Genomic DNA, 26,134 nt, shown 5'->3' on the forward strand with positions numbered 1-26,134 from the left:
AGGCCTGCACCGGACACCGGGCCTGGCCCACTGGAGACCTTCCTTCTTCCTGCATCTCTAATCTTCCCTGATCAGAACTGCGCCGTTTTGCCTCCTGGTGCCTCTGATGCCCCAGCCATGTCCACACCTGGGCAGTCAAGAGGTGCAGGAGCCAACGCGGTGTGTGCTGACCAAGCACAGGCTCGTGCTGAGCGCTGTCCTGGGGGCCGGGGGCCCCCGGAGCCCAGCCTCGTGTCTGTTCTTTCAATGCCCGACCAACCTTACTAGTGGTTTGCCTATTTTCATGGTCTTTTCAAAGAGCCAGCTCTTGTTATTTTCATTCAGGTGCTCTGTGGTGTCCGACTCTGTGACCCCATGGGCTGCAGCTTGCCAGGCTTCCCTGTCCCTCCCTGTCTCCAGGAGCTTGCTCATATGCATGCCCATTCAGTTGGGGATGCCATCCAACCATCTCATCCTCTGTCGCCCCCTTCTCCTCTTGCTCTCAATTTTTCCCAGCATCAGGGTCTTTTCCAGTGAGTCAGCTTTTCGCATCAAGTGGCCAAAGTATTGGAGCGTCAGTAATAAATTCTGCTTTGTCTCTATAATCTTCTAATTTCTCAGGGTTTATTCTGTAGTCATTTTACTCTTATTTAATGTCTTTTTAATATCTTAATTCATTAATTTCCAGCCTTTCTCTTTTTGTTGTATAAGCATTTAAGGCTATTAATTTCCTTTGAAGTACCCCAGATTTTGATATGCAGTATTTTCATTATTATTCAATTATGTCTTTTTACATATCCATTAATGATTTATTCTTCTTCGACCTCCCAATTATTTAGAACTGTTTAAAATATTTCCCAACATACAAGGAAATTTTTCTTTTTATTTTGTGCTGATGCTATCTAATGAGAGGATTTTCCTAACTGCATTTTTTAATAATTGCAGTGTTTCACCCATTCACTGATTCTCTGAAGTCTGCTGACACTTGGTCTTCGACCTAAGTCATGACAAAACCCAGGCGTCTGGGGGAAGACTGGGTGTGGTCTGCTGAGTGTTGTTTGCGGGCCTGGTGAGCCAGCTGCCAGTTATCACTGAAGCCGCCCGTCTTCACTAAATCCCCGTCTCCATGCCCGCGCTGACACCTTCCTCTCAGGACGGATTCCCTCTGCCGGCAGGCAGTTCCGGCTTTACCCATCTATTTGGAGCTCATTTTAAGTGTACAGAGATGAAGGATTTTTCATCCTCCTGCAGAGCTGAACCGGCCACACTATCCTCTTTAATATATTGATATTTACTCATATGAGTGATATTGATAGCAGTTATATTTGTCTTCATGTAAACTCTTGTCCGAAGCTGGGCTAGCCGCTCATGCTCTTCCCAGCTCTGACCGCCATGCCTTTCTTACACTTTCTCACCGTCCTGTCCTTACGTTTTACTGGATTAGTTGTAAATGGCAAAGAGAGATGTTTTTCCCTACAACCTGTTGATTCTCGACATTTAATGGGCTCTTTTAATCCACCCCACGTTAATCTGTTTACTGGACACGATACCAAGGGTTTGCCGCGGGCTTTCTATTTATCCTATTGTCTTCTTCTATATTATTCTAATTTCTCTTTTCCCCCTTTTTTATTCAGTAAATGAGTTTTGTCTGCTTAGTTGCATTCTTATTCCTTTTTTCCTATCTATTTTCTTTGGTGAAGGATCTGCTCAAATCTTTTGCCCAAATTTTCTAATTCAAGTGTTTGTTTTCTTGTTGCTAGAGTTAGAGAGCTCTTAATATATTCAGGACACAAGTCCTATGTCAGATATGTGATATACAAACATTTTCTCCCAGTAAGTAGCTTGCCTTTTTAGCCTATTAACAGGGTCATTTGCAGAGTTTAAGTTTTTAACTTCAGTGAAGGAATCCTTGAGTTTTTAACCACGTATAGCTACTAACAGATACCAAAATTAATAATGTAATCACTTTACAAACAATACACTATCATTGTCCCATTGCTGTTCTGTCTTTTCTAAACACTGACTCATGCAAATTAGACATTACAGTCAAAGATCACTGCTTAATATGAAACGGTTTCATTATCTGAGTCCTTTATTGACCAGCTTACTGGCTCATTGCCCATGTCAGACCTTCCTCCTGGGACCATCCTTAAGTCCACCCTTCAGAGGCTCTTCCTGTCAAAGTCTCTCGGCAACAAACCCTCAAGCTTTCAGTCCTCTTCGTCCTGAGAGATGGCTTTGCCCGGGGGTCTGAATCCAGGTGACAGCCCCTCTCTGGGTCTGGTCTCCCCACAGCCTCCACTGCTGAGCCTGTGACTGAGCTGGAAGGGTGAGGGCTGTCACTCTGTCCCCCTTCCTGAGCCAGCCTCCCACCACGTGGAGCTACCCGGTGTTGTGCATGCCCCCCTGCAGGATGGCGGGTCAGGGGGCCATGCACCTTTCCTCCTTCGAGTTTCTTCTCCTGGGACCCTGCCCAGACCCAGGCTGGATTTCTGGTCCTCTGCACCCTTTCATCTCTCTGTCACCCTTCCCACTTTCTGAGGTCCCCTATCGTGTTGCTATTTCTCCAACCAAGCCTCACACATCATCTGTGACCAAGGATGCCGCCAGGCTCCCCGCCAGGTTCTTTGTTCTTAAAAGTTGTCACTGGCCCTTTCCAGACACGCTGGGTCACTTCTGATCATGTTACTACTACTCACCTTTGTGACTTCACCTCATTTTAAAAATATTGCTTAGAAACTATCTTACGTTAGGTATCTGCTTGATTCCTCGGGGGTGTGCACGGGCCAGTTTGCAGCTGCCTGCCGAATCAAATAACACAGACTCGGCAGCTCTAACAAAAATGCAACCCCCACCCACCCCTGTCCTAGAGGCAGGTCGGAGACGAGGGTGGGCAGACCTCTCCCCCAGCGTGTGGCTGGCTGCCTCACCGGGCCCTCACGCAGCCATCCCCCAACGCGTCTCTGTCCTCAATTCTTCATGCTGAGACAGAAGTCGCCCCAGGGATCCCACTTCACCTCGATCCCCTCTAAAAGCCTCAAATTCCAATACAGTCACCTGCTCAGGTCCCGTGGTGCAGACCTCCGCACCTGAACTCTGCACCTGGCGGGCCTGAACCTGTTATTCTGCGATGCTGGCCCTCCTACCCCCTGCAGACTACATGACTGCTGCCCATGGGCTCACATGACGCTTCTTCCTCTCTCTGAGGGCCCCCCAAAGGCCTGCGGGTACTTCCCTCAGAGAGACCCATCTGCCGGGACCCCGGATCTCAGGGCCGGCCTCTGAGCTGCCTCCGGCTGTGCTGGGGTGACTGGGGAGGTGAGGGGGTCGCAGGGAGGGGACAAACCTGGCTATTTCGCTTCTCCCTGCAAACCAGCAAAGCCTTTACAAAAACAGCTTTTTCCACGTTAATCTTGTTTCCCACGTGAGCTCCTAGTAAAAGTAAAGTCTCTCAGTCGTGTCCGACTCTTTGTGACCCCATGGACTATAGCCTACCAGTCTCCTCCGTCCATGGGATTTTCCAAGCTAGAGTACTGGAGTGGGTTGCCATTTCCTTCTCCAGGGGATCTTCCCGACCCAGGGATTGAACCCAGGTCTCCTGCATTGCTGGCAGACTCTTTACAGTCTGAACCACCCCTAACCTGCAGTTTATCCACCAAGAGAAGACCTGAGATACACCCCTTTGCAGGGCAGCAGGAAAGGCCACCACAGAGAACACCTGGTGACGTCTGACTACAGGGACGAGGAGGTTGCAAGGATGCTGGCCACACTAGAGAGGGCTGGAAGGGCCACTAAGCAACTCAAGCGCTTTTGTGGACAAGAGTTACTGACTCGCCGCTGGCTCCACGGGGAACAGTGAAACCAGGAAACATCCTTCCCTCTGTGTAGGTCCCACTCTGCGCTCAGCTCCTTCCAAGCCGGGCTCCGGCATGCTGTCCAGTTCCTGCCAGGACCTCAGCTTCCTACTTCTGGAAAAGGCTGTTATCACAAGTCCAGAGAAGGAGGCAAAGGGGAAGCCAGAGGGGAGCCCGGCCTCAGGGCCACAAGGGCCCTGACCACCACCAGAGGTGCGTGGCTGGCCGTGAGCCTGCCTCCTGGGGCTGCCCCAAGGGGAGATCACAAGTCCAGGGAGGGCTGAGGGCTGCCTGCGGGCGAGCACAGGGGACAGACCACCACCAGGACAGACCAGTTCCATCTCATTTTCTGTCAGCGTCATCCTCATCACTGTCTCCGCTTTTGTTTTTTTTAATATTGTTATTTTATATTTATATAAGAAAAATATTTTTTCCAAAAAGAGTCAGTAGGTATAAAATGGCATCCCACCCCGTCCAGTACCAAGGAACATTTCTGCACACATGTACTTCACATCATAGACATAAACAATCACCGCAGACCCTCAGGGGTGGGTCCCTTAGGACAAAACCAAGCAGACGCGGGGGCCCAGCCCCCACCCCAGTCTGTACACCTGCAGAGCAGCAGGGCTTCCAGGAGTCACTCCGGGGCACACGCTGGGTGTCTTCTGGGTGCCCGGCCAAGGCACACTCCCAGGGTCACTGTGCCGGGCGGTGGTCCAGGGGTGCTATGCCCGCGCGCACATGCCGGATGGGAGGGCAGGGGCTCTGCCGTCCCCCGCGTCGTCCCTGAGCAGACCTCGCTCTGGCGCTCCCTGGGGTCACTGGGCCCACAGGCGACGGCAGGATGGAAGAGGCATGCTGGCGATGTCCCATGTCCTCTCCAGCTCCATCGAGGGCCCGTGGGGCTCGGACTCTAGGTCTCCTCCTCCACCTTTAGGATCATCCCTGAGAAGGCCTCCGGGCCAGTGCGGCTGCCTTGGGAGGCTCCGGCAGGCCTGCAGATGGTCCCGACCCCCGGGGAGCCGCCGGGGCTGGCGGGCGAGGCGCCCCAGGCCGGGAGGGCCTCCACCAGCCTCCCCAGGGTCTGGGTGAGCGCCTCAACACCGTCGGCCAGCCGCTGGCTCTGCTCAGTCAGCCGCTCCAGCAGCAGGTTCTGCTGGGCCATCAGCGTGCTCTGCTGCTGGGACCAGGTGCTGAGCAGGGCACCCTGCCTTCGCTGCACATCCAGCAGCCACCGCTCCAGCTCCGAGGCCTCGGCCCCCGCGGCCATCCCGGAGGGCTGGGATCCTGCCGAGGCGGGCGGCAAGGGGTGGGGTGGCCCAGGGAGTGTGGCCGCCGGGGGTGCTGAGCCCGGGGAGGCAGGTGGGGAGGGGGAGGAGGCGGCCACGGGGAAGGCTCCTCGGGGGTCCAGGGGGTCGGCTTCGGGCGGGCTTGGCCCATCCAGCGTCCGCAGAGGGAGCCACAGGCAGCCGGGGGCCTCATCGTCCTTGTCGGCTAGCAGGGGGAGACAGGAAACATGAGCCTTCTCTAGCCGGGACCCGGACAGTTCCGGGAGGGCCCTCAGGACACACAGCGATCTAGGCCTCTCTCGGGGTCCCTCCATGGTGGGCAGCAGCGCCCTCACAGGACGCTGAGACCCAAGAGGGCGAAGGACGTCCTCTAGGGATGCTGAGGTAAAACTCCAACCTGGCGGCTCCAAGGCCAAGGTGCCACTGCCAGGCTGCCATCTGTCTGCTCACCCAAGCTGGCCGTCATCTACCCACTATCCTGTCTGTCCGTCTACCTACGCGCATCCACCCACACATCCATCCCTTCATCTGTCTGCCATCCGTTTGCTGGTCGAGCATCCACCTGTCCCTCCATCAGCCCATCTCCTTCCTTCTGTCCACCCATACATCCGTGTGCATCTTCCCGTCCATCCACTGTTCATCTCTCAGCCATCCATCCATACACCAGAACACGCACCCACCATCATGCACCCACGTCTCTGTCTGTCCATCCACGCACTCGTGTTGATGCCCTTCCAAGTGTTCAGTCATACATCCATCTACCCAACCCTCCATGCATCTGTCTGTCCAGCCAGCCAGCCACCAAGTGGATGTCCAGGAAGATAAGCGGAGTGGATATAAAAGCAGCACTTCACCAGAAAAGCTGAAACCTGGAATCCTACACACTGGGCTCCAAAACCAGCTCCACCTCTTGGGAGCCATGACTGTGGGAAGCCCTTCTCTCCTCTGGGTCTCAAAGCCCTGTCTGCACGTGGAAGGCCAGAGGCCATGATGCCTGTCCTGCCGACACTTTCCAGCACTCTGCGGGCAGTGGGCGGGAGCCGGAGTACTTCCTGCGTGGTGGCCAATGTGGGCTGCACCTCCTGGGCGGAGCCCCCCTCACCTCACCTATGGGGCAGGGTCCTACCTTGGGAGTGCAGCGTCACCCCAGAGCACCGGGCCCACGCGCCCCCTGGCAACGGGCAGGCCAGGTTCTGAGCCTGCTGTGCACTGAACACGGGTGGCCGCCCCACCGCCGCCTCCTCGTCCTCCTCCTCCTTCCGTGGTCCAGGCTCGTGCTGATCCTTCTGACCCGGTGGCCCCTGGGGGCACGAGGGGGAGCCGCCCTGCCGGCTTGTTGCTTCTCTCCTGAGTTGAGGCTTCGGGAGTGAGGCCCTCGGCGGGCAACGTCCAGCTCCAAGTTCCCACGGCAGAGGCCGGGCCAGGCTTCCTACGAGCCTGCCATGCTTGTCAGTTTCGGCGGTGCCTGCTCTCTGGGAGCCCGGGAGGGGCCGGGCCTGGGGAGCCCACCATGCTTGTCAATTTCGGCGGTGCCTGCTCTCTGGGAGGTGGGCTGGGTGGGCAGAGGGCCCCGAGCCGCCACCAGACGCCACAGCCCTGCCCTGCCCCACCCTGCAGACGCGGGCCACCCCCGGCAGCCGCACCAGCTGTCACACATACCCTACCCTCGCCTTGACCCTGGCCCTGACCCTTGCCCTGACCGAGGAGTCAGGGGGCCCCCAACGCAAAAAAGGAGCAGCAGCAGTGAGCCCAGCGGGCGCCCCCACGACGTGCCCTCGCGGAGTCCAGTGGCCTCCAGGCTCCCCACAGGGAGAGGCCTGGGGAGAGAGGCTCTGCTGGGAGCGGCTGCTCTTCCCTGTGGCTGGCCCCGCCCTGCGCCCCTCCTCCCCGAGGGCAACCTGAGTCCCTCTCCCAGCACAGTGCCAACGTCGCAAAGCCCCGGGGGCGCACGGGCAGTGTCCACCACCTCTCTGGCCCCTCCCTGCCCCCAGTGGCACGGCCCACACAGCATCCACGCCCTGGCCGCGGCACCCTGAGCCCGCCTGGGCAGGCCCTTCCTCGGTCTCTGCCCCTGCTCCTGCTCAGCACGCCCCAGGAAGCCCTCCCTGCCTCAGCAGGCCCAGGGCCCCATGTCACTGGACTGCACCGTCCACCCACCCCACCCGTAGGAAATGAGCTCTGGGGGACACAGGCTCTGGAGGCTGTCTCTGAGTGAGAGTCTGGCACAGAGCAGGGGACCTAGGGTACGGGCAACAGGCAGAGGATGGCTGCGGCGCCCACTTCCTGCTAGACCCAGGCCTGGCCAGGGGCTCACGTCACGACTGTGTCCCCAGAGCTGCCTGATGCCCTGCCTCAAGCAAACGAGGGTCAGATATTGGTCCTCACTGCCCCAGAGACAGCCAACACATCCCAAATGGCGAGGCCCCGCCAACTCCAGCCCCGCACCTGGCCCGCGCCTGCCCAGCAGGGTGCACTCTCCACGGCCCCGCCCCACCCTCCAGGACAGCCGAAGTTACAGGGCCTCCTGTTGGTGCAGCCGGGTACCGCCCACTGGGTGCCACAGCCCCACCGGCACACGCGGCAGCGAGACCCACCCAGGGAGCCACTCGCCCCTCACCCCTGCCCTCTTGCTCGCTGAGCCGTGGGCAGAGGCCCAGGACACAGCCTCAGTGAGGGTGCAGACCAGGGCAGGCAAGACTGACCGCCCTGCGCACATGGCCCGCACCTCCACCTCTCCCCTCCCCAACAGCAGCCAGCCTGGGCGCAGAGAAGACCCTGCGGGCCTGCCCCTCCAGCGCGGGCAGGGGCGGAGGGCTGTGCCCTCACACTGACTTACTTGGTGCCGGCTGGCTCCAGCGAGGAGCTCACTGGCCGCCTCTGTGTGCGAGGACGCAGCCTCAAGGCCGGCTTCAATACTATCTGCAAATCAAGACAACACAAGCAATTACGAGAGGAGACCCTGCGGTCACCTGGGGTGGGGGCTGGGGGAGGCACAAACAGGGAGTGTGGCCTCCAGAGGTCAGAGGCTGCGGGGATGGGCACCACTCACCCGCGCAGCATGGGCCCTGGCCCGCCTGAGTGTCAGGACAGAGCCTGGCACTGTCTGTCCTCAGGGCCTGGCAGCCCCTCAGAACGGGTGAGTCCAGCCCGGGAACAGCTCTGCACACAGAGAGCCGCTGTGAAGATGGCCATCGGGGTCTGGGAACACCACTGCCCCCCAGAACATCAGCACGTGCCAGCCGCCAGTGTCCCCGCACCAAGCAGCTGGTTCTGATGACCATGCAGCTCCAAACGGGAACCGGGAGCTTCAGGCAGGGGCCTGCTGGGTGTGTCGGCAGAGCCCCCAAGACGTCACCCCAGCAGCACAGCTGAGCCGCCCTAGGACACCAGAAGACACCCCTCCGTGGCACCAGGAGTAAAAAGGCGGTATCAGATAAAACACCCGTGAGTGCATCCTACCCTATGATGACGCGCAGCCAGGCTGGCAGGCACAGGGCAGGGGCAAGTCAGGACCAGGGCCCTCGACCCAGCAGGAACAGGGCTGGAACCCCCGGGAACACCAGGGCAATTCTCTGTGCTGTTTCCTCTCCCCCCCGAGAAGGACTCGGTGCTGCCCAGACAAGCGGGCAGTGACCACAGCTGTGGACACAGCCCTCGGCAGACACCAGCTGGTGCTCCGTGGGCTGACCTGCCAGACACAAGCACACATCAAGCCAACTCTTAGGAAGAGAGGACGAGCCTCTGAATTCACGCATTTTGGTGAAAACTCAGAGGTAGAAATGGCTACATGCACACATCTCCCCTGATGCTGGGAAAGATCGAAGGTGGGAGAAGAGGAAGACAGAGGATGAGATGGTGGGATGACATCACCGACTCGATGGACATGAGTTTGAATAAACTCCGGGAGTTGGTGATGGAGAGGGAGGCATGGCGTGTTGCAGTCCGTGGGGTCACAAAGAGTTTGACACGACTAAGCAACTGAACAAAAGTGAACACATCTCCCTTGACACACCCAAGGCCTGAGGTAGAGACGGCGCCCATAAACGCAGGTGCAGCCTGGACACTAAGGGACCGGTCAGCAGCTGGTTGCCCTGATGGGTGAGAGCCTGAGGGTCACGGGGGACGGGATGCCAGCCCATCAGGGCGGGTGGGGCGTCCAGGCTGAGCTGGGCCTCATGGTGGAACTTGCAGAACCAAGCGTCACGCACTGGAACCACCAGCATGAACATAGCCAGAGCTCCTGCCCCGCTCCCAGGCAGGGCCTGGCAGGACGGGTCTGAGCACCCGGGACCCCCCCGCCAGCTCCCCTGGGCCTCAGAGTGCGCCCGCCTGCAGCACCCCGAAGCCAGGGCTGGCTCTGCCAGCAGAATAGGCAGCCTTCCCACAACAGGCAGGCCCTGCCCCGTCGTCCAGGCTTGCGACAGTCCAGCCCAGGGCATGGCCGTGTCCTGGGTCCATGTGCACCTCTGACCTGCCCCCGCCTGTTCGGTGCAGACCCCCCAGAAAGGCCTGCTGGGGCGTCGATGGCCCCTGCTGTCCCTGCAGGCCCTCCTGCCATCCACTCGGCAGCCCTCAGGACGTAGTTGGTCCTGCTTCCAGCTTCTCCCCTAAAGTCCTTCCAGCAGCTCCCCAGGAAGGGGGAGGTGAGGGTCCGCGGGGCCCGGCTTCGAGCTGTGGGTGGAGCCGATGCTACTGTGGGAAGGGCGCTGTGGCGGGCTTGCAGAGGTGTCTTGAGAGGAGGAGGACAAGGAGCAGGAGGAGGAGGAGCTGGAGGCGGTGGCCAAGACCCAGCCGGGCAGCCGTCTTCCTCGGCAGGCTCAGGAGTGGCCACAGAAGCGACCGGCAGTGGGCCTGGGGCTCTGGGGTCAGCGTGCCCTGGGAGGCTGAGGGCCCCTGACACTGCCTGGCCTGGCCTGCAGCTGAGTGATGCGGGCGAGGGGCGCCCCTCCCTGGCCTGGAGCCTCGGCCTCCCCATCTGGACGCAGAGCGGGCCTTGCTGGAGGTTCTGGGCGGGCTGTGGGGGGCCACTTACTTGACAGGGGCTCGGCGGCACGGCCCTTTCCGGGGGTGCCCGGGGCCGCGAAGGTCTCGGCCACCATGCGCTCGACGGGTGTGAGGACGGCAGGGGCGTGGGGGTGCTCGGCCAGCTTCCTGCGCACCACCCCACGCAGGTCCCGCCACTTGTGCTTGACGTCGCCCAGGTCCCGGCGGCAGTAGCCCAGCGCGTTCACCGCCTGCAGGATCTTGCTCCACACCCGGTGTTTGCGGGCGGGTGGGCCCCGCAGCGCCCCGAACAGCAGCGGGTAGTGGCGCGTCACCCTCTGCACCAGCACCTCCGTCTCCTGGGGGCTGAAGTTGGGCTTCCGCGTCTTGGTGCGTGAGTGGGGGCCCCGCCCAGGCAGCAGGGCCGCCACGGCCGGCTTGGGGCTGGAACTGCGCCCGCATGAGGCCTTGCTGCTGCTGGACCCTGGAAAGGCACCGGAGGCTGAGGGCAGCGGGCTGGCCCCACCACCCCTGTGGGGGGACGTGGGCCTCACCCGACATCCGCCGTCCCAGGGACACCCACACTGGCACACAGCGGGGTCCCAGGCCGTGGCTACTCTGGGCACTGGGGCCCACCCCTCCAGCAGGCACAGCACTGGAGGTCAGTCCTCCCCGGCCCCCCGCCCAGCACAGAGCCGCTCCTCATCAGCCCATCACTGGGATCAAATGACCATCTGGTGACCATCCGGGAAACACCTGGGTGTCCATCTGGAGCGTACAAAGCATTCTGCACACCCACCCTGAGACAGTCACACACAAAGGCAATCGAGCAGGTGGAGACAGGGAAGGTCCCAGGAGAGGTGCCGTGAGACGAGACAGGTGATGCCCAGAGCTGCCCAGAGCAGGAGCGCAGGTCCTGTGGGCACCCAGGCTTGCGGACCAGTGAGGGGCTGGCAGGCAGCATGGCCCAAACCCCTCATTTGCTCTGCTCCTGGGGGTGCAGCACACTCCTGGGGGAGGGGAGCCGGGCTGCTTCTTGGGGAACTGGACACTCCTGGGCGTCAGCACTGCCCTGGCCTCCAGGCCCCACTGAGGCGACGACTCAGCCCAGGAACAGGCTGGAGAGGGGTGTGGGGAGGCCTGGGTCCCAGCCGCAAGCTGCCTGTTAACCAAGTGTCTCTGGGCACTGGGAGCCGCCTCGCTCCTGAGGGCTGTGGGCTCTGGCCCAGCACCGCCCCTAGCACCTGGGCACGGGGGGAGGAGCAGGAAAGCCTTGTAGCCACACGAGCTGGACAGTCGGGCTGGTGGGGTGGGAGCCCTCGCGTGGAGGGAACGGGGGAACGGGGCCACCGCAGGGGCAGGACAGCTCTCCCCGCGCGGCCTGTCCCCATCGCACACACTCCTGGGAGGAAGGCGCAGGGATGAGGGGCAGGCAGCCCGGACGCTCCCACGAGCATGAGGAGGGGCCCGCCCTTCAGGGGGCATCCCTAGGCTGGCCTTCCTGAGGGGCTGGGCCAACCCGAGGGGGAGGGCACAGAGGTCAGCCGGCAGAGGCTCGGACCACCAGAACCTGCCCAGGCCCCACTGTCTGCCAGGCAGCCCCGCCACACCATGCCCACCCCTTCTGGGGCAGCTGCTGGAAGGACTCAGGTCGAAGCCAGACACAGGGCCCCCGAGGACAGCTGGGGGAGGGCGCGGCAGGTGGCTTGGCGGATGCTGTGGGTACCCACCGATAGCCTCTCCTTGCTCTGAAACCATGGAGGCCAAGTCCTTGATGATCTGGTTCACATCTAACAGGTCGCTCTGTGGAAAAAAGAGAACAGGCGTTAGGTCCCTGGGGCCACAGGTCAGAGGTCAAGGTCACAGCCCTCAGCAGTGCTCACAGCCAAGAACCAAAAATGAGCCCAGGGTCACCCCTCAACTCAGAGACACTGCTGGGATCTGAAACACTGTCCCCCAACCCGAAGGTCAAAGCCCACGCTGAGCATCCCGGAGCCGTGAACTCCCTTGCTGGGTGCAGAGGACGTGGCGCTGGCCCCTGGAAGGTTGCAGTCTGCTGCAGGATGGCGTCCCCAACACTGACCCGCAGGCCTGACCAGAGGAGAGAAGAGGGCATCCAGAGTAGAGGCCCCTTGGTCCTGTGCACACCTCACCTCGTCCCCTCCTGCGGCCCCGACTGACGGGTCAACCTGCCCCTCTCTGTGCACCTGGCACCCAGCACGGCCAGCACACGTGGGTGGTGGGTGGTGGATGGATGGATGGTGGACGGTGGGCAGATGGACAGTGGGTGGTGGACGGATGGATGGTGGATGGACAGATGGATGCACGGAATGCATAGTGGATGGATGGATGGTGGATGGAAGCTAAACAGATGGATAGATGACTGGATGGACAGAAGAACAGTGGATGGTGGATAGGTGGGTGATAGGTGGTGGCTGGATGGAAGCCCCACTGCTGTCTGAAGACTGAGTAACTTCTTGAAGCTAGTGAGTGGGGTAAGAAGCAGAACTTGGACCCGGAGACTCTGGGGTACGTCCCACCCCGCTCGTCATGCTCGCCACTGGCATTGTCCCTGCCACCAGCCTCTATCTTAACTCCACTCACCCAACAAAGTAGAAGCGCTGTTGATGAAGGATGTGGGCATGCCACTCACAGAGCACACGCCTGGGGCTGTGCAGGGTGCACTGAGGTCACTGGGGTTCAGGAAGGGCCTCCCAGAAAGGGGGAGGGCGGGGACTGGCACCAACGCCTGCTGATTTGAGCCCCTTCCCTGCAGGAGATGGCTCCTCCACTGGCCAGCCAGGTGACCCTGGGCAAAGCCGCTCACCTAGGAGTCGAGTTCCCACACCTACCACCCAGCAAATCCAAGCCTCCTCCCTTGGTGCCGGGCACATGGCCAGGGCAGAGCCAGGAGGGGAGGCCCCTCCACATCTCTGAGATGTGGGTGCCAAGTCCCTGCCCCCCGTCCACCACCCTGCAGCCCATCAGGACCCTGGATTCATTTCCACCAGGGTCATTTCACCCCACTGCTAAATATCGCAGGAAGATTCATTTTCTTTTTAGGAGTGTTCTGGGAAATGAAGCAATTAGCATGATCTTAAACCGACAAGTACTATCAATCGCAATTCAATTACTGGGCTTACACACAGCAAAGGCGGCGGCTCTGCGGGAACCAGGCACACGGCTGGGAAGGTGGTGATGAGTGCGGGGCCTCGGGTGGCCTGTGACCTGGACCCACTTCTGGGATCTGCATCCCCACGGCCCTCCCTGGACGAGGTTGCTAGTGGGAAGGCCAAAGGTCCAGACCCCGAGGTCACCTGTGACGGCCACAGCCTCAGCCAGACCTCAGGGAGATAAGCCCACCTCCCTACTCTTCCAGGTCCCCACCCCAAGGCCGACAGACGGCCAGCCTCAACCTCAGCCACTGAGCCCGCACCATGGGCAGAAATCTGGGGGTCCCGAGTCTTGGACTCAGGGGCTCCAAGGGGCCTTTTAGGGTACTCAGTCTCCCCATGCTGCATGAGGTCACTGCCAGGCAGGCAGGGAAGCCGGCACCAGAGACTAAGGGGCTCTCCTGGGACATTCCCGCTTGCTGGGAGCGGGGCAGCCCCGGCAGTCCGGACCCCTGATCAGCACCAGGGACGGCGGGCTCGCTCCCGGGAGGCCTTGTGCCCCAGCAGCTGGTGAGCTCAACACGCGTGCGGTAGACCCCTTCCCTCAGGCACAGAGACAGAGTCTCAGTGGAGAAGAGGGCAGGAGGGGTGGCTGAGCAGGAGCCTTGAGCCCAGGGCCTCCAGGGGCCCAGGACCGCAGGCTGCCTGCCCGGGGTGGGGGTTGGGGGGCAGAGGCCGGAGTTGTGGCACATCACCATGGCCTGGCCCCGACAGGGACACAAGGCTACTGGGGCGGGTGTTCCTTGTCCGAGCAGCACTGACCCCAAGAACCTGGGACCGCCTAGGTGGGACTGCGGGTCCCCAGTCCAGCTCCCTTCGGGGCTTCAGTAAAGGCCTCCCATTTCGGGAGATGCAGTGGCCAAGGCTAATCTCTAACTGCTGCAAACACACGGGGGCCGCCCCCTCCAGGGTCGCTCCCACACCACATTTCTGTAGAAAGCAGCCTCCCGCCCTCCACACCTGCCACGCCTGGCGGCGCGTGCACAGGATCGGTCTGGAGCCAGGTGGCCACTGCCAGGGTGCCGGCTGATCCTGGCTAGCCCGGCAGAGCAGCACTGACCTGGCCCGCCGGTGTGAGCCGATGCCCCCAGCGCCCCAGATGCACAGAGCAGCAGCACCAGGGGGGCCTCGTGTGGGTGACCCCCTCCCCGGACTGCGTGCCAAGGGCACCGCATCCTATCTCCAGAAGGTCGTCGTCAGAGACCGCCACCAGGGAGGTCTCCGTTCACCAGCCTCTTGGATGTGGACGTGTCCTTTGACACTGGCACCATTCTTGGTTCCCAACTCCCCTCTTTGGAGTAGGAAATAGCAACCCACTCCAGTATTCTTGCGTGGAGAATCCCATGGACAGAGGAGCCTGGCAGGCTATAGTTCATGGGATCACAGGAGTTGGACATGACTTAGCGCTATCTTTTTCTTTTCTTTCCCTCTTTTGAAGATGCCCGAGACTCCGACGCTGACTCGTGCCCACCTTTCAGCTGACACTGAGGAGCACGGCAGCCCCATGTCCCCGGCAGACCACCCTGGGGCACCGTTTCGCCCTCAGGCCCATGACCCTCTGAGTCGTCCAGGGATGAACTAACCACCCGCTGGAACAGACGCTCAGGCTGGGACCCTGGCCCCCGCTCTGTGCTCCCGGGAACCACCTACAACAGAGATCCCTTCCCCACTCGACTCCGCCCCCGACTCCCCCGGCCAACGGGGGCCCATCCCTAACGCCCGCTCTGTGCCTTCCCATGATGAGCCGAACCGCTGGCCGGCCCCCCGACCCATCAGGACAGGAGGCGTGCTGGCTCCTCTCCCAACCCGGGCCGCCAGGATACACCCCAGGCCAGAGCCCTTCTAGCTCCGCTTCCTTGCCCCCCGCCCCTGCAAAAGAGAGCAGGAGTCCCAGTGCTCTGGGGTTCACACATCTGTCATGGTGTTCTCCTGGCTCAAGAGCCCCCCAACCACCGGAATTATCCTTTTGAATAAAGAACAACTCCAGCCCTTGCTCGAGAAGTAAGGAAGCCACCTTGGAGGGAATAAGGGGAGTGGGGTGCCCCAGCCCTGGGTTGTAGCCCATCTCTGCCAGCCTGGCGGCTGAGGGAGCAAGGGTGGACTCAGGGTACACCACCTCAGCAGCAGGCTGATTCGCGGGCACACCTGAGGCCTGACTCCTGGCTGTGAGCCGCTGTGAGGGGTCAGCAGGGGGCACCCTCCAGGCAGAGCAGGCCAGACTGTGGGGAGAGGGTATCAGGTGACTCTGGGGTCAGACCCCTCCGGTACCCCCAGGCAGCAGCCTCCTAGGTGATCTCAGAGATGACCAGGCTGGTTCCAGGGCGCTGCGCAGGGATGGGAGTTCAGGGTCTTAGCTCCCCAGCAGATCAGCCTGTGGGCACACAGCCCCCACCCTCCAGGAGTTCTGGGGCAGGGAGTCCCACCGCGATGGCCCAAGAGTAGAGAGCCAGTATCGGAGATCCAGAGGCCATGGTCCCACCCCAGCCCGGGGCCCTCTGCCCATGGAGGCTCCCCCTCCAGACCACTCCCAGAGCCTGGGGCACGCTTGTCGGGAGAGCTGACGGTGGGCACGCGGAAGAGCGGCCGCACACTGAGCAGCAGCGTCTGGACGCAGGCCACCAACCAGGACGGACGGGCACTGTGCTGGGCACCCGAGCAGGCTCGGCTCCCAACGGAGGGTGCCAAGGGCAAAGTGGGACATGTCAGAGCCCACACCCCCCAGGAGCCAAGCAGAAGGGCCACGGGGGGCCATGCCGGGAGCCCAGAAGCCCCCAGAGCCGCCAGGATGGAGCCCCTGGGGGCAGCCCCAGGTGTGGCACACGAGGGCGTCAGGGACCAGGAGCTGTGTGCCCAGGCGTGGGCACCGGGGAGCGGGAGAGACGAAAAAAACACCTTAACTTAGTAAATGTTTAAATCATGCAATTATTATCCTGATTGCTTCTAAAACTAGAACTCATTAAAAGCCCTCACGGAATCCTCCCTCTTCTCTTACTGGCACAGAGGAATGCCAGCCGCGCACAGTACACAATAAGACCTCGGCGCGTGTCTGCGTGTGTGTGTGTGTTCCCTCCACTTTCAACCACGAAAGGAAAGAAAATACCGCTGCATTTTTCTCTACCACACAATCTCTCCTCATAATTAGGATCTTGGCAACCATCCACCTACAGAGACGACTGTTCCAGCTAATGGAACAGCCAAATTTTGTTTATTGATTGATTCCCATATTTATAGCTAGATACTGGCCAGATCAACCTCCCCCGGGCTTCAGCTTTACCACGCCAGCGACCGGGAGAGCAGCCAGGCCCCTCCTCACCCCAGCCTCCTCCCTCGGACTGCCAGGTAGCCATGGCAACAGAGCAGCTGGTGTGCGCTGCACACCTGTGTCAAGTGACACAGCAGCCCAGGAGCGGGCGGGAGCACCGGCCTCACAGGGGAGCTAAGGTGCGACAGGCTGGGCAGGGCAGGCCATGGGCAGACCATACTGGGAGACCACAGACGACTCTGGTCCACCCCAGGTGCCAGACCAGTGCCTTGGCAAGTCCGCTACATGCTGGCAGTGGCTGGGGGCACACGCCCATCTCATTCAACCTTCTCCTACCCCTGGGGAGACCCGGCCCTGCCCTGTCCTCCAGAGAGCAAGAACCCCCCTCGACCAGAACTGACTAACCACGTGGGAGGCAGAGCTCCTGGGCTCTGGGCTCCGCACAGGCAGCCTCGGGGCCCTGCCGCACCCTCTGTTGGGAAAAGACAGCAGAGCACTGCCGTCAGGACGGCCCCGCTCTCGAGTCAGGCGCTGGCCACAGTCCTGGCTCTGCCTCACACAGGCCACTGAGCCCAGCCAAGCGACACACCTGCTCCCAGCCTCCACCTCAGCTTTGGCAAATGTGGAGCACAGGGTGCTTGCGCTCCCAGGCTTCTGTGTGGGCTGTAGATGCACACACATACAGGCAGCAGAGCCCTCTTATTAAAACACAAATCTTCTGTGGAGTCCCAACACGCAAAACTTCTCATCCATTCAGCTGCCATCCACCCATGCTCGTCCACCCACCCACCCCTCCCCCATCCTCTCCCGCTATCCATCTAACCCCCATCCATCCATCCTCAACCATCCATCCACACCCCCACCATCCATCCATCCACACCCCCACTATCCATCCATCCCCAACCATCCATCCACACACCCACCATCCATACCCCCATCCATCCATCCCCAACCATCCATCCACACCCCCACCATCCATCCATCAACACCCCCATCCATCCATACCCCCATCCATCCACCCCCCATCCATCCACCCACCCCTCCCCCATCCTCTCCCGCTATCCATCTAACCCCCATCCATCCATCCCCAACCATCCATCCACACCCCCACCATCCATCCATCCACACCCCATCCATCCACACCCCCACCATCCATCCACACCCCCATCCATCCATCCATCCACACCCCCACCATCCATCTATCCACACCCCCATCCATCCATACCCCCATCCATCCATCCATCCACACCCCCATCCATCCATACCCCCATCCATCCACCCCCCATCCATCCACACCCCCACCATCCATCCATCTACACCCCCACCATCCATCCATCCACACCCCTACCATCCATCCATCCACACCCCCATCCATCCATCCATCCACACCCCCACCATCCATCCATCCACACCTCATCCATCCACACCCCCACCATCCATCCATCCACACCCCCACCATCCATCCATCCACACCCCCACCATCCATCCATCCACACCCCCACCATCCATCCATCCCCCATCCATCCACACCCCCACCATCCATCCATCTACACTTCATCCATCCACACCCCCACCATCCATCCACCCCCATCCATTCATCCATCCACACTCCCACCATCCATCCATCCCCCATCCATCCACACCCCCACCATCCATCCACCCCCATCCATCCATCCACCCCCCATCCATCCACACCTCATCCATCCACACCCCCACCATCCATCCATCCACCCCTCATCCATCCATCCACCCCCCCATCCATCCACACCCCCACCATCCATCCATCCATCCATCCACACCCCCATCCATCCACACCTCATCCATCCATCCACCCCCATCCATCCATCCATCCACCCCCCATCCATCCACACTCCCACCATCCATCCATCCACCCCCATCCATCCATCCATCCACCCCCCCATCCATCCACACTCCCACCATCCATCCATCCACCCCCATCCATCCATCCATCCACCCCCCATCCATCCACACTCCCACCATCCATCCATCCACCCCCATCCATCCATCCATCCACCCCCCATCCATCCATCTCTCCCTCCCCAGCCCCTCAATCTGTCTGCCCCAGAGAAAGGCACCGAGTGCCCAGTCAGTGCCAGGCATCCTGCAGGTGCAGAAGCACAGCCAGACTAAGACAGACAACACCTCTGCCTCCACTGGGCTTACAATCTCCTGCAGGAAAAGGAACAGTAATAAAATAATTAATTAAACAGCATGCTAGACAATGCATGGAAATGAAACCTTAGATGCGGAACATCTGAGCCAAAACCTGAAAATAAAAGGGAACGAGTTGCTGAAGTGTCAGCAGGGTCCAGGCTCAGGGCAGGGGAGGAGGGACACACCAGCCAGGTCCTGGCCCAGTGACCTCGGCCCCACTGAGGGGGGCGGACAAGGGAGCCCACTTAGGGGGCAGCGAGGAGCCCAGGTCTGCGAGGCGGGGCCACACCACCCCAGGGCTGGAGAGGGCTGCCCCCCAGAGGACACAGGAGGACGTGCCCAAGAGCCAGCAGGAGGGCAGCAGGAGCACAGGCTGTGGGGGGCGGCCTTGCAGGGACGGAGCAGGGGTCACCCATTAGCATCTGGCCAACAGCAAGTGTGCCAAAGGCCCACGAAGCAGGCCAGCCGCCGCGGTGGGGACATTGGGCAAGCCGCTGGCCAGAGACGTCCTTGCCCCCAGGAGAAGGGCATCCTGGAGGCCCTGACCCCGCCCTCTGGGAGGGTGGTCTCCCGGGAAAGGGGACTGGCAGGCACACCCCTGCCCCTCGGGAGCAGCCCACCCTGTCTCCCAGCCCCCAGCTCGGCCTGAGCTGCAGGGGTCGCCACAGTAGACCGGGGATGCCCCACTTTGTCTGCCAAGAACCCCCAGCTAGTGACCTGAGTGTCCCCCAGCGGCACCTATACCCTGACCCTCAGAGCCCTGGGAGTTTTGGGGTCCAAGTGCTGACCCACCTGGGACCAGCGTCAGGGAGGGGCTCTCGGGTGGGAGGCCAGAGACAAGCTGAATCAGGGCGGGGAGGAGCCTCAGAGGCACCCCAGAGGGCACTGTGAGCGCCCTCCTGTCAGAGCGACCCACCCGCAGGCCTGGCTCCTGCAGGCTCCGAGCTCCCCACGGCCTGGCACAGGAGCCCAGGGTGGGGTTGGAAGGTCTGCGGGGCAAGAAGGGAGAGGGCAGCGGGGGCATCTCATCCGCCCATAGACGGAGAGCCCCCAGGGGACCTCAGAGGACACTTGGTGCTGCCAGGGGACGGGGTGCCCCAGGAGGTTGGGTGGAGGTCCTCAAGTCGCCCACCCCCCCCCCCCAATAGCAAGACACCCTCGTCTGAAACCTAACTGGGCAGGTCCAGGGGCTGCTGAGCCAGGCAAGGGCCCAGAATCAACAGAGGCCCCGGCAACCCTCAGCCTCCTGCCCACTCACCACCTGATTCCTGGCCGGCAAGCCCAGGTGCCCTGACCCATCCATTTCACAGAAGCAATGACCGAGGCAAGCAGAAAGCCCCAGGTCACAAGATTTGGACCTAAAGTCAGGACATGGCAGCCAAAGCCTCATCTTGTCCAGAGAGTAACCTTGGGGGGAGGGGCAGGGCGCGGACCCATCAGTCCGCCCCCATCAGCATCAGGCTGTTCCCGGCCTGGCATCCACCATGAAAACACCCATCACAGGCCAGGAGGCAGAAAAGAGAGGAGCGACGCGAGACAACCAGCCTCTGGCTGCGACTGTGATCCCACTTTTCGGGCCTCGTTTCCCCATCTGTCCACACCCCCACCGCCCAGCCACAGGCAGGTCCCCGAGGGCAGCCCAGGGCCTCAAAGGGGCTCCGGGACCACAGGTCTCCCTCTATCTGGTGACACTGTGCGTGCATAAACCACGCACGTCCAACGCCCCCAGGAACGCGGTGGCAGAGTAGGGGTGCGGTAAGCAGTTTCCACACGGAAATAGACTGCAGCGGCCAGGGAGAGAAATGCCCCATGTGTCATCCCGAGGCTGCTCCCACAGCCCCTCCCCGCTCACAGCAGCCCGGCCCTGCAGACCTGGACGGACAACCCCTGAGAAGCCTGGGCAGTGGGGCTCAGGCGCCCCTGGAGGCGCCAGGGGCCGCCATCCACTCCGGGACAGGCTTCTGTTGCCACAAGCAGGCGGCGGGCTGCCTAGTCTCCTCCCAGACCCGCATGCTGGTGTCAGGACAGCTGCAAACCTGGGGGAGGGCTGTGTGATGGCAAATGACAATCTGTTTTTCCCACTTCCAAAGAAGACCGGGGCAGGGGGGAGGAGGGAGGGGAGGGGAGGAGGGGAGAGAGGGGAGGAAGGAGGGGAGAGAGGGGAGGAAGGAGGGATGGGGAAGGAAGGAGGGCCGAGGGACAGAGGGAGGGGACCAGGCATGCTGACCCCGACCCCAGGCCATCACCCTGCAGCCAATGCCTGCTGCGCACCGTGTCACCCACACACAGGTGAGGACACAGCAGAACGGGGAGGCTGGTCTCAGGTCCTGTCCACGGCCCCGTGAACCCACCGTACTCACCGCTCAGAAGAGGACAGGCTGGCTGTGCCTGGGCCTCCCTATCCCCACCCCGGGGTCCCCACCTGCAGCGTGTCAGCCGTGAGAAGCCGTCAAGGCACAGGCAACCCCCTGAGCAAACCAACCCCACGACCTGCTGGGCCTTGGATCTGAGTGGAGCCCGCCTCTGCTCAGGAGCTCCCTGCATTTCCAGGGGGTCACCCCACCCCACCCTATATCCAAGCTGGGCCCTGCAGTGGAGCCTGCACCTCTGCGCCCTGCACACCAGGCCAAAGCCACGTCAACCCGGGGTCCCTTGTCCCACCAAGGTGACCCGACCCCGGTGCGCCCAAGGGTCCTCCTAAGAGGGTTTCAGTGCTCGAGCTGAAGCAGCAGCGCGTCCCTCTCACCACAGGCCTGCTAGCCCCCCAAACTGTGGGGCAGGGGCCCCTGACTGTTCTGAGCTCTCGGGAAAAGCAGTTATCGTGTGCCAACAGCAGGGGAAGACATCCGTGTATCCGGTCCATCCTGGAACAGCTCGGCAAAGAGAGGCCTGCCTTCCAAGATGGCCCATGCGTCGCCTTCCTCTCTAGCAGAGGAGTGTGGTCGGTGGGGGGCTCTGCCAGGCAGAGTGGGGCAGGGGACAGCAGTAAGGGGGGGCGTCCACCGCCCTCAGGAGTGCAGACCTGCCCGCTGCAGACATGGAGACGGGTCCTCAGCCAGTGACTCAGTTTTTCAGCCCAAGTTCCCGTTTTTCTAAAAGAAGCTACTTCAGGGAAACTTTGTTTCAGAAATGCAGCTCCTGGGGGCTGGGGGGCAGGCAGGCCCCCAGCACCTACTCCTGCAGGTAAAACCGAGGCCCAGAGGGAGGAGAGAACACACACTCAAGGGCTCGGGGCCACCACCAAGAGAACCAAGCATCCCGAGAGCCACGTTCTAATAAACGCACTTCCCACAACAGGATACAGGCCCGGCGCACACTCACTCACTGGCTTGCACACTCACCTGCACACCTGCTCCTGCACGGCCACTCACACCCTCGCACACCCACTCAGGGGCCTGCACACCTCTGGCAGCTGTCAGAGACCATACCTGGCTAGGGAAATGTCTGGCAGCATGCATTACACGCTTACAAGCTAGGGAAAGAAACCAGCGGCCCCGCCCCTGCCCCAAGGTCAGACCCCCAACACCACCGCCACCTGCTCACAGCCCCACCAAATTGTCAGTTCAGTTCTGGCAGTTCACTCAACCACTCAAACACTATCCTCGGGGAACTGTTCTGGGCATTGAAAGGCCTCATCAGAGCAGAACACCCTCTGGAAACCTCCGTGTGCAGTGACGGAGGCAGCCCTGGGGACTAGCTGTGCCTCCCGGGCACAGGCGCCGGGCTCCAGGTCAGACGGCCAACCCCACTGGTAAACGCAGGCAGGCAGGGACAAGACACAGGCTCCCCAGACTCTGTGCCCTCCAAGGGCGGCCCAGGTGGCCAAGCTCGGGCGAGGCCCAGTGAGCCAAGGTCCTGCGCCCTGGACTCAGACGGGAGCAGGCCCCGGTGTGCCGGGCACAGGCCAGCCTAGCCCTCACTGGTGGCACACTGAGAGCAGCCACGGCCAGGACTCAGGGGGACCCTGTGTGCACGCACACGCACATGCTCAACCGTGCATGCAGCCGCACCTCAATCTGCAGGATGGCCTCCTCGCGCAGCCGGATGGCCTCCAGGTCCTCCTCAGTGATCTCAGGAAGCAGCGACTGCTCGTGGCCCGGCCACACACCATCGCCCCCGTTGAAGATCTTCTCGTCGTCAGCCAGCTCAGCAAAGGCGGCCTGGGGGCTCTGCCGAGACACAGACCACCATTACCGCACAGCCTACTGCCGCCGGGCCAGGCCCACACCAGGCACCAGGAGCCCCCAGTCTGGCTCTGCGGGGGCCGGGCCCCAGCCTGTCAGTCGGGGCTGCCCCACAGGGCCGCGGGTGCTGGGACCGCCGTGATGGGGGGCAGACACCGGGCCCCTGCCCGCGGCCTGAGCGCCTAGCTCGGGCCGTCCCAGGCCTGGCTGCAGCAGGCCCCAGCAGGGTGGGCACGTGCCCCACAGTCACAGGGGGCGCACCCACATGCAGTCATCCTCCTCCCAGAGCCAGCGCGCTCCCTCCAGACCACGTGTTCACCTCATCCCCAGAGCCAGGGAGGCCTTTACATAAACACGTGGATGGAGAAATATAAAATAAAAGATCTAAATACTGTTGACAAGCGCTCCTCATCCAAGGTGGCAATTATCACCTCCCTTCCCGCTGTGGGCAGAGGAAGCGAGGTATGCCAGGCGGGCAGCAGCCGGCAGGGGCTGGCCGGGGCCAGGCCGCATGCCCACACCACCTCCTCTCTGCGACTCCAGCCCCGCCTGGGCTGTGGGGTGCATCAGGTCAAGCCCAGGCCCGTCACACGCACTCAGCCTTGGCCTTCTCCACCAGACGGGAACAGCAGCCCACACCCACGGTCCGCAGCCTGTGTCCACCACGGGGCTGTGCTCTCTGCCCACCCCACCCCTGCCGGGCACACCCGCACTCCCAGCAGGAGGAACAGCACCTGGGGCCCCTCACATACGGCATGCCCCAGGCCCCCGAGGTGAGGGGACTGGGAGAGCTCAGCTCTGCTGATGAGCTGTGACCTTGCTCGTTCTTCTCCCACCTCAGCCTCCACACCCATGTGATGGGGTGGTATCCAGAGCCTTGGACAAGGCGGACGGGGATGAAGGCGAGGCCTCAGCCAGCAAGCATGTGTGAAAGCCAGGGGCGCCAGAAGCCCCCATGCGAGTTAGTCACAGGGCACAGGGCCTGTGCCTGCAGGGGACCCCAATGGCACACCGCTCCCTGCAGCAGAGGCTGCTCCGGAACAGGGCACCTGGCCCTGAGCTCCACTGACTCCACTGGCCTGGGGCACCTCCCGTGGGAAGAGCCCAGGCTGCGTACCCAGGGACTGAGGCGTGGATGCACCCTCCGCAGCCCTGCCGTGAGCACAACCTGGCGAGCGTGGGTGGGCCAGCGACAGTGACTCAGACACACGACCTGAGCAAGTGCACAGGGGGCCACGTTTGGCCGCCTGGAGTCTGGTTCCATGGAAGCCCCCGGGAAGCGCAAGGAAAGGGGGCCAGCCTCCCTGCAGGCGTGGGTGCGCACCCTGGCCCCCACAGGTATGGCCCGCCCTCCCCGAGGGGCTCAGGACAAGGGACCAGGGAAGGAGAGGCAGCTGGCCCCGCCCAGCCCCCTCTGAATGATCAGAAAGCACCTTGTCTTCTCACAAAGCCTCGGTCTGGGTCCTGAGCTCTGAAGCCGGGATTAGGGTTTGCTGGCAGGGCGCTGGGGCCACAGCGCAGGATGCAGCCGGGGAATGGTTTTCCAGCTTGCTGGGCAGCCAACAAAGGCAGCTTTCTCTTCGCTCCAAGGCCAAGGGCTTGGGTCCTGCTCTGACATGTCCATTTCACGCCCACAATCCAACTATCCAATGTGACTGCTGGGTGGGAGGGGGGCCAAGCAGTTTCCCGTGAGAAGAGATGGAGCCCAATGAGCGGCCAGGCAGGACCCAGGGCTCTCAGGGGCTCTGGGAAACGGGCCACTGTCTTGCAAACTCTGACCCAGGGCTCCGCGTGGGAGTATCTGTGACCCGGGCGGGAGGGCAAGGGTCAGGACGAGAGCTGGTCTCGCTCTTGGGAAACACAGCTTCTGTGCAGCAGCCCCAAGGCTGGTCGTCCATTCCTCCAAACAGCAAAGGCTGTGGTCAGCTGACGGACATCTCTGGGAGCTCCGCAAAGCCCGGAACAAAGGACTGGCAAGACACTCAATCCTCCCTGGCCCCGTGTTAAGTAATGGAGCTGCCGCCGGGGTGTGGCTCTGAGGGGGACACATGACGAAATAGCCCCCCGCAGATGTGCAGGTGAGGTGGTCTCTGCTGCTGCAGCCCGGGGACACGGGGCTCCAGGGACCACACGCCGCTCTGGTGCTGGCAATGCACACTGGAGAGCATTCCTGGCGCAGGATGGGCTCTGCCCTGCCTGAGGACAGCGGCCAGCCCAGGAGCCCCAGGGGCTGCCCACCAGCTGGGCCTGACATGGGTTGGAGACCAGAGCCAGGACCAGTTGAGGCAGCGGTCAACACAGCCAAGGAAGTCAACCTGCTCCCAGCCACGCCAGTGCTTGGCTTGGAGGAGAAGAGGCGGGCACCCCTGCTTCTGCCAGGACCACCAGCCCGTAGATGGCAGCCCCAAACTTTGGAGCATCAACGCAGCAGCATCCCCAGGCTGAATCTGCAGTGTCAGCTTACCCACTACAGCTTGCGAAATGTCTGCAAATCACTTTTCATAACTTCTCAGAAGCACTGTTAGCCATTCTCTTCCCCTTTAGTAAACATTCTACTGAAATAGGGCATGAGCAGTTGAATGCACAAATCACACGTGGACAGATCTGTGCACTTTAACCAAGGAAAGACTTCCGAGTCAAGATATAGACATTCCAGGCCCCTACTCATGACGCTGCCCCCAAGCAAGGGCTGCCTGGCTTCGGACTCTGCCTGTTGCTCCGGCCCAGTTTGGACCTCTGTCCTCTTTGCACTCAGCGTGTGTCTGAGATGTCACCAGGCCTTGCTGGCCACAGACGATCCCTTCTGCTGCCAGTCTTCCATGCACGGACTCAGCACAAATGCTCTAGGCTGGCTCTCCCCCAGGTCTCAGCTACTGCATGCTGTGCTGTGTTCAGCGTTCTTTGACGTGACTTGCCGCTGGGTACGCACCTGGGAGGAGCGGCAAGGCCAAGGCAGGAGGACCTTTCGCTCCACAGACGTGTTCAGCGGCCAGAGGAAGGCACCACGCACACTCCCGTCCAGTGCGTGAGCTCTCCCGCTGCCCCACAGCTTCCCTGGCCCGAGTTTTCACCTGTTCCTTTTAGTTGTGTTGGTGGTGTGCAGAGATGGAACAGCGTGGATTCACTGCATGCTTCCCACAACACACGCTGAGCACATCCATGTGCTCACCAGCCATGCCAGGGTGCCCTTTCCAGGCTGCCCACCCAAGGCGTTTGCCCCTTTACGTTAGACATG

The 26,134-nt window shown here is 61.5% G+C and overlaps 1 protein-coding gene across 8 annotated transcripts in view; it reads right to left on the reverse strand.

Annotated features, from left to right (window-relative positions):
- TSNARE1 (t-SNARE domain containing 1) overlaps positions 1-26,134 on the reverse strand; it is a 113,779-nt gene that overhangs the window by 30,906 nt on the left and 56,739 nt on the right. Inside the window, exons 10-16 of one of the 8 annotated variants that reach the window (XR_016039283.1) lie at positions 22,726-22,884; positions 11,836-11,908; positions 10,155-10,589; positions 8,582-8,810; positions 8,172-8,281; positions 7,959-8,041; positions 5,276-5,327 (exon numbers count right to left, since the gene is read on the reverse strand). Coding sequence is in view for 6 of the 8 variants with exons in the window: in XM_055432696.2 (XP_055288671.2) it covers positions 4,747-5,327; positions 10,155-10,589; positions 11,836-11,908; positions 22,726-22,884 (1,248 nt within the window). In the remaining 2 variants the exon portion in view is untranslated. The other 7 variants (XR_016039282.1, XM_055432697.2, XM_055432700.2 and 4 more) reach the window with 7 other exon arrangements.

Source organism: Moschus berezovskii, chromosome 16, assembly GCF_049115385.1.
Source record: "Moschus berezovskii isolate FMDL1 chromosome 16, NW_MosBer_1.0, whole genome shotgun sequence".
In the NCBI taxonomy this organism is placed as follows: Eukaryota; Metazoa; Chordata; class Mammalia; order Artiodactyla; family Moschidae; genus Moschus; species Moschus berezovskii.